The sequence below is a fragment of the Electrophorus electricus genome, chromosome 16 (genome assembly GCF_041902795.1).
Source record: "Electrophorus electricus isolate QZ-2024a chromosome 16, ASM4190279v1, whole genome shotgun sequence".
Taxonomy (NCBI): Eukaryota; Metazoa; Chordata; class Actinopteri; order Gymnotiformes; family Gymnotidae; genus Electrophorus; species Electrophorus electricus.
This window is the reverse complement of record NC_137512.1, coordinates 11,987,491-11,995,629: the sequence shown is the minus strand read 5'-3', so window position 1 is coordinate 11,995,629 and position 8,139 is coordinate 11,987,491. Positions and strand designations below refer to the sequence as shown.

Here is an 8,139-nt window from a genome sequence, read left to right as displayed (position 1 = left end):
TGAAGATCTTGGCATGGTACTTGTATGTTAGATGGTTTGCATCATGCCTGCCAAGTTTTTCCAAGTTTTTAAAGATGACCATAGCTGTTTAAATCATTAGTTTAGATTTAACTGTTGGGACTTTATATTCAACACTGAAAATATCCCCTATAAAGTTGTTTCCAGTGGTAGCTTAGTGGTCAAGTTTCTCAATTTATAATTGGAAGGTTGCCAGTTCAAGCCCCACCACTGGCATGTTGCCACTGTTGGGCCACTGATCAAGGCCCTTAACTCTCATTTGCTCAAGTTCTACTCAGTCATAATTGTAAGTTGCTTTGGATAAAAGCATCAGTTAATTTCCATAAATGTAAATATCAGCTCACCCAGTCTGCTTTAGACAAGCTTGCTGGAAGTCTAGCAATATGTATTGTGGTATGAGATTAAATCATCTTGGAGCAAAAATAAAGGGCTGGAATTCCAACAAAGTATGTTGGGCAAATGAGGAGTGGTTTCTATGAGTGTGTTACTTCTTCTGGCATGAACTTGTAACGTCAGGCTGCTTTCATGCACAAAAAAGGAGGGGGGGGGAAACTCCAAGCATAAATCGATCCCCTTTAACTATGTAGTAAAGAAAACATTTTTTAAATCACCTGAACAGCTGAAATCAGTTTAACATCAGTTTATTATTATTATTATTATTTTTTTTTAGCAATTTATTAGATTTAACATTTTGTGAAATACAAATCCATAGCCTTTTAATCACTCAAATAAGGATGATTCCAGTTGCGATAAGGTGTTCCTGGGGGGGCAGAGGCAGAATTAAACATTTAAGTTTTATATTGTGCTTGTCAAGACAAATGGACTGCTATTTTCTTTAAAAAAAAAAACACACAAAACCTCACTCCCTGACTTACTTCTGCTCCTCATTTAGTTCAAATTCCTGCTGCACTCTCTTGATGAGGTGTGAGGTAAGAGGCAAGCAGAAGCTCGCTGAAATCTGAACTAGTGCCACAGCCTGTTCAGAGTTGTTGTTCATCTGTATACAATCCAGGAACTGTTTCAGAAGGTATTCACTGTAAATGAGAAAGCAGAGATTTTGTTCCAGTTTAAATAAGTGACCCAAAAAATGCCCCAAGATCAATGGGACTTTGTTAATTGACATGAATAATGGCAAGCAATTTGGAATTAAATGGAGAAATACTTACGATGGAACTCTGTTAGTGACTTTGAAGAGCATCAATATTTCCCTAAATAAGTTATAAAAACATTAGGAAACTTCAGTTTTTTATGTCATTGGTTATACCCCTTGTCTTTAATATAGGTCATTTGAGCTTTGCAGTTTGCAGATCTCACCAGGCCTGCTGTATCCTCCCAGCTGCCAGCAGAATCAAGGTGATGCTGCTAAGGGAGCTAGCTGACCAGTTCAGCTGCACTCTGCCATAGTCAGTCTGCTTGTACAGAGTCTTCACATCTAGAGCACACTCTGCAAATGACTGCTGCACCTGCATAATGCAAATAATTAGCAGATAACAGTCCCCACCCCAAAGAGTGTTATTTATCTCACTTTATAATACAGCCTCCTATGAAGGCATCACTGTCTATTTTAAGATTAATCTGCAAAAACTATTAAAAGCTGTTTTACCATAGGCTTATATACTGCTTTTGGACAACCACTTTTTAAATTCTGTTGGTTACACTAGATGTTTATTGGCAAGTGTCTAACCCCTTTAATATTTCTATGTATTTGTGCAAATATCCTCAATACCTTTATCAATTTTGTTTTAAAAAACCCCCCAAAAAACCCTTGACGTCACTCAATCCAAGAATGAAAACTGGACATTACAACTGCTATTCAATTCTACATACAATCTGTTTGGCTTGCTGGGGTATTGCTATGATTTGTAGATGATGTTCTGCTTTGATTCCTATGGAGATTGTACCTCTGGCTTGTGTTTCTCTCGGGCCATAAGGGAAAGCATCTCCTCTACAAGCTCTGTGTTGTTGTCATGCCCCATCCGTTTGATATCTGAGGATATCATACAAGCTTTGATAAACAAGCTTTGATACATAAGCTTTCTTTAGATAACTTCAGAATTACCACTCACCTTTCCAAATTTGAGGAATGATGTCTAATCTGTTGTCCATATCAAGTGCCTGAAACAGATCCCTCATTCGTTGAGAATTAGGATAGAATAGCTGCAACCAAAAACAAGTAGTCAGTGAAGGTTTACTGCTTTGTGCCAAGTCATACCAGCTTTACTCTCCTCTACTTACCGAGGGACTGAGCTCTCTGTACCATTTCAGCACCACATCAACATGTTCCATCATACACAGCAGGTTGAAAAATCGTCCACTGCAACAATGAGAGTTTAATTCCACTAAATGCACACTGGGCAAAACATGATCCCTGAGTAGTTTGGGTTGATGCAAATAACAAAATACTAATGACTTTAGGCCACTGATGAGTATGTTAATGATGAGTTTTCAGTGAGGTTTCACACTCACTAATAGACACTCTGGTGGAAGGAATCCCCCAGCAGTTTCCAGTTCTCCCCTATATCAAGCAGGCTCTGCAATTTGTAAGCCTGCTCCATGTCTTTAGTGTCCAGGCACTGAAAATTCAGAGGTGACAGATGTCAGTTCAGTTCTGCAGAAAGACAATGCATCAAGAAATGGGGTGGTATGACTAAACTAACCAATGTTCAAAAGGGCTCTTACGATTTTCATGGTGTTCATGAAGAAATTGACTGCAAATAAACAAGATCACATCTGCAATTGAATTATCGGAGCATTTCCAAACCCCTTATGAATAGTGTGTTTATTAAATATTGTTCCCATTAACAATTTAACGCTGTGTCAAAACCCACAGATACTGCAATCTCATCAGCATGAAGGCATGTGCCTCATGAGCTGTAGTAAGAACAAATCAGCCATCTTCGTTTTTATACCATCATCTGGGTCGTGGGCAGCAAAGCTCTTCCCTGACACCTCGTTCAACACTTCCTGAATAATCTCTTTGTGCTCTTGAGCCTGGGAGGCTGTACAACAGGAAAAGGTCATGACAAGATCCAGTCAACCTGAGTTAAATTACAATTTAATTATATATGACAGTCAAAATGATCATTTAGGCTCTCAAACAAATAATGTACAAGTGTGTAAAGCCAAATGTGTGTAAAGCCAAAAAAGCAGTATTCACCTGCTTTGTAAAAGATTCCAAGGAAGTGATCATAAGAAGCCAAACTGGGAGCTGAATCGGAAGAGGAATGAAGTTACATACACTTGGTTAAATTACAAATATAAGACCAACACAAAGTATAATTTCAGTAATATAATAGATATACATTTCAGGGGAGCGAAAATACAAAACTTTACACATAAAATTAATGTGTACAGGTGTGAGAAGGGTTGTGGACAAACCGATGCCAAGGGCCTTCATCTCATTGAGGACAGGGAAAGCCTGCACTCTGCCCAAGGCTCCACAGCGCTGCAGGGCCTTTAGGACAGCATTGAATGTTAGCACGTTTGGCTTGACCTTCTGATAGGCCATCTGCTTTAGCAGGTCCTACAGACAAAAGGAAATACATCCACATACACAAAGTGTGAACACCAGAAGGAAGTTAAATCAAATCTCATTTCCAGGATCAAAATGAGCTGCTCAAAACATACAATGATCAGGTCCCATTTCTCACTGTATTTCTCCTTCAGGTATGGGGCAGCACTGATGAGAGCATTAAAGGTGTGCACATCAGCTGGAAGATAAACACTCATTTTTAACCAGTAATGACATCTTGCATTCTGTCTTAATTGAAGAACTATAAGCCTATTTCAATAACAACAGCTGGAGGGAAAAAAAGAAACCTACCAGTCAGTTGATTGTTCAGCATATCATTGTACATGATGAATGCTTTGGGGATAGAGCCATGCTGAGGATTGAAAGACATGCTTAACTTTATGCATATTCAAGTTTGGGAAAGACATTAATATGAATCCTACCGCTATGATTTTGGTTCTCACTCATACCTTCACCATGCCACGAATTAATGCACCATATGAGCAACTATTTGGTTCTGGCATCATGTTAAAGATCCTTTCTGCATTGTTGTTCTCCCTGTGGGTTGTTGTATATAATGATGTTTACTTTGATCTTTTGTACATTTAAAAAATGAACAAAACAAACAAAAAAACCCAACATTTACCACAAGTCAAAATCAATTTGCCAAGATACGAAGTTATCTTAAAAAAATGGATCTGAAGAGTGTACCCCCACACAATCTTTAGGAAATCAGAGGCTCTTCGCGGTCTTCCCTTTTTTATCTTTATCTCGTCATGCTTCTCCCCCTATCACATAACAAAAGACACACTTAAAATAAATTTACTGTTAACCTACTCACATACAGCTCTATATACACATCACAAATTTATATACATTTCCTGCATAAATAATGAACATGCTTTTCAAAGTATAACACCTAGCCACTTTCAGATTAAGTTAAACTGGTTTTATTTGGGAAAAATAATCTCTAAAAACTCAACTGAGACATGATGCCAAATTTCAATAACAAATTTTTCCCCACATTTGGAGTCATGATGCCACCATTTGCCACCTTTGTCTTACCATGTCATTGGTTCTTTGTTCTGGTGGGACATCTTGAGCTGGCTCCTGGTCTCCATAGAGACAAATCAGATCCAAAAGGTCATTGGTCAGATCCAATGACACAGGAGATCCTGAAGGAATTTTATTGTTCATTTAGTGGTCATTTCAGTGGATCTTTGTCCACTTGGTCCATGTGACTAAAATTAAAACTATGCACTGTGGGAACTTTTCTCACCCATCTGCGTCAGCTGATCGAACATGTCTACTGCTGCCTTGACCTTCCTAAGCTGAATGCACTCAGTAAGAGCCCTCTCTGATACCTCATCTATTTGCAGTTCCAGAGTCTCTGGCATTAAACACTGTCAAAAGTAAAGGAGAGTCAGCCTCAGATACCCAACAGGTACGACAGACAAATATAGCAATTACTAGAGTCACTTACTGGGATATGAGGTTCTGCAAAGTCCTTTTGGAAATACCTGGGGAAAGTATTGATGAAATACTTGGCCGCATTTCTGCCTGACTCCTGGGACAAGTAATACAGTTTCTGTGGAAGAAACAAAATTCTGAAAAACTCCTTGCTACAGCATGTAAAAACTTTAAATGAGCTTACTATATTAAAAAAACTGGAAAACTGTTTATTAAACTATACTGTTCTAAACTACCTTTTAAACAAATGTGCCTTTGAAACCACAAGTATGAAGTGAAACTAACTCAGTATATGCCAACTATATATTGGCTACAATTTTTTTTTTACTATAAAGGATTTATTGAATATTATGGACTATACAAACTAAACAAAAACAAAGATATAATAAACATGCAGGAAACCAAACAAACAGATTTACATTACCTTACATTTATGGTTGGGGACCAAAGCCCAGTTCTGCTTTGGAACCCGATCCATTTACATTTACAGCATTTAGCTGACGCTTTTATACAAAGTGACTTACAATTAAGACTGATCACAACTTGAACAATTGAGCGTTAAGGGTCTTGCTCAGAGGCCCAACAGTGGCAACTTGGCGGTGCTGAGGCTTGAACTGGCAACCTTCCGATTACAAGTCAAGTACCTTAGCCAGAGCTACCACTGCCCATAAGCACCGAGTACCCGTTAAAAAACAAATTTTGATTCCAATTATCGGTTCCGACTAACGCGTTTTAAACCTGGATCAGTGCGTCATGTAATACATCAGCACGTTGTTTTGTTTCAATATGCTCCGCTGTAGCATTAGCAGATGGAAGAGAGAAAATGAAAAGGCGAAGTGCAATATTGAGGAAAGTTGATCTGTTTTACAGGAGGGTGTACCTCTAACAAAGGAAAACCTTTTAGCCACCAGCATGATATTGCGGTCAAACTGCGGTCTCCTAACCCAAATGCTGCATTAACTAGCTCCACAGACAGCGTTAACACCTCGCTAGCATATCCCTTTCTTGTTCACACTAAGGAAACTGAGGAGTGTCACGGTGATGGCAATTATAGTAAAAGGGCTACAGCCATTCTCAGTTGAGTCACCATCTTTCATGTAGGGAGATGACCAAGGCACTAAATCCAAAGTATAATCCCCTCTCTAGATATATTTTGACTAACAAGCTGATCCCCGTGTGGTTCAAGGTAGAAAAGTCAGTGATGTCAGTGAAGGACAAGGAGACAGAAAGTACAAACGCAGTCTACAAAGTACAAACAGGAATTTGGCATGGTGGATAAGGCTAAACTTCATGAATCACAGTTGCAAGATAAAAAATGTAAACATCCTTTTTATCTAAATATTTGGCACCTTTTTCACCATTTTGGAATCGAAAATTTGAATCAATGAGAACAAGAATCGATAAGCAGAATCGGAATCAGAATCAGTCAAATGAAACGATACCCAACCCTGTCACATTAAAACACTACACCATAAAGGAGGTAATTACTTGGTAATTATAATGTGATGGGCATTATTACATGGCAACTGTTACATATGTAATGCATCTGCACATCATATTGTTGTCAAGGTTAAGCTGCTCCTTCTAGACATATACCTACTATGGCTCTAATATTGCTCTTTAAAATCATATCACTTTCCCAGTTCAGTCTACTCAACATCATTTCAAATGCAACAGTTTAAATAATTTATCCCCTTCACATTTTTAGTGAAGAAATTCAAGACCCTTTCCAACATCTAAGAATCAACTGAGCTCAAAGTAGTTGTTAATACTCTGAACTGCAGCACTGCTGTTTTGTCCCCAAGCAGACAATTTTGGCGATATGGGTTAATAGTTAGAATGTGAACTACCCAGATATTTCAAACATACAAAGGGAAAACCATAGGACATCCCCATAATGCAAATATGCATGCATCTTGTTCAAATTTCAAACTCTTTAATTAAACCCATTTTACTGAGTCTTGTTGAACTATCAAATATCTATGTAAAATCCATTTTATATTGATTAAAGTTTACCTCTGCCTTCTTTGTATATGCCAACTTAAACTCTACATATTGGCTACAATTCTTGATCAAACAGAACACTCACAAATTCTCTAGATGTTCTTGGTGTGAGGTAAGAGTCATCCTGAAACACATAATTTGATGCTGTAGTGTCCTGAAAAATTACAAAAAGTTTATAAATGTATAGTTCACATAATCAATGAAGAAATGCTCTCAAACTCTCCATTTACACAATCAAAAAGGCATGTTTTAACATACCCTATTTACAGTTGATGCCAGAGCTTGTAACACAGCCTCTGCATTCCTGTTGCAGAAAATATGTGAACAATGACTGGACAAATCGTGTCATTTATAAGCATGACTTTGTAAACAAAGAGGGGCGCTTAAGTAATATCCTACCATGTTTTCATTTTTGGAATGATAATTTTCTCTTCTGAGCCTGATAGAAGAGTTGCAGAGAGACTAAGGTTTGAATAGGAAAACTGACTTACAGGTATCGATTTATTTGTACTGGCCATGCAAAACACATCACTTCTGAATACTTTGCATGACATACTTTCTACAGCACAGACCTGTGTATCTACGGAAAATTAACAAATCGTGCAGCTAACATGCAGGAGAGGATTTTAGATTACCTGATACTGTCGAGGAAGGTTGTTTAGCGGCAGAGCAAAGTCCAAAACGTCTGTTAATGTAGCAATTATCACAAAATGTTACACATCATACAGTTTACCTCAGAGTCAAATTATTTTATAGGTTAGATCTTTATCCAGCTAACCTAGCTTACACAGGGTTAGCTACACAATCATTGGCTTGACCTGTCGTAAAGATTCCCACCATGCCTTGGTATCATAGGACACAATGTGGGTAATAACACGTTATCAAAAATATTTTAAATACAGTTTTCATAGCCTTACCTCCGAAACCATGTTTCCTTTAAACTATTGTTTAACAATCTAACTGTTTTATATAATTGACTCACTACTTGCGAACGGGATAACGCCATTTTGCTACAAACCGAAGCGCGGTCTGCGTAATAGGACTGTACTATGTGCTATTTTCATGTAGGGGGAGCATGATTTTTTGCAGCAAAGTTTCGTGATATTATCCATCGCAAGAATCTGACTATCCCAACA

The 8,139-nt window shown here is 38.0% G+C and overlaps 1 protein-coding gene across 3 annotated transcripts; it reads right to left on the bottom strand.

Moving 5' to 3' along the window:
• Positions 1 to 643: 643 nt before the first annotated feature.
• Positions 644 to 8,035, bottom strand: ptcd3 (pentatricopeptide repeat domain 3). 3 transcript variants are annotated; one of them, XM_035532040.2, is made up of 24 exons: positions 7,921 to 8,035; positions 7,639 to 7,688; positions 7,403 to 7,442; positions 7,262 to 7,307; positions 7,089 to 7,157; positions 5,013 to 5,117; positions 4,809 to 4,932; positions 4,595 to 4,704; positions 4,241 to 4,317; positions 4,000 to 4,087; positions 3,842 to 3,902; positions 3,646 to 3,728; positions 3,397 to 3,541; positions 3,176 to 3,226; positions 2,928 to 3,017; positions 2,698 to 2,726; positions 2,485 to 2,591; positions 2,254 to 2,332; positions 2,085 to 2,175; positions 1,920 to 2,005; positions 1,333 to 1,481; positions 1,185 to 1,226; positions 894 to 1,052; positions 644 to 778 (listed from the first exon to the last, which is right to left on the bottom strand). In XM_035532040.2, exons 1-24 carry the CDS (start codon positions 8,007 to 8,009, stop codon positions 739 to 741), a joined length of 2,010 nt encoding a protein of 669 aa, XP_035387933.1. In that variant the 5' UTR covers positions 8,010 to 8,035; the 3' UTR covers positions 644 to 738. The 3 variants fall into 3 exon arrangements, 2 of the variants coding, with proteins under 2 accessions (XP_035387933.1, XP_081554577.1); XM_081698451.1 differs by having other exon boundaries at positions 7,089 to 7,127; XR_014117371.1 differs by lacking the exon at positions 644 to 778 and having other exon boundaries at positions 994 to 1,052; positions 1,185 to 1,254.
• Between the last annotated feature and the right edge of the window lie 104 nt (positions 8,036 to 8,139).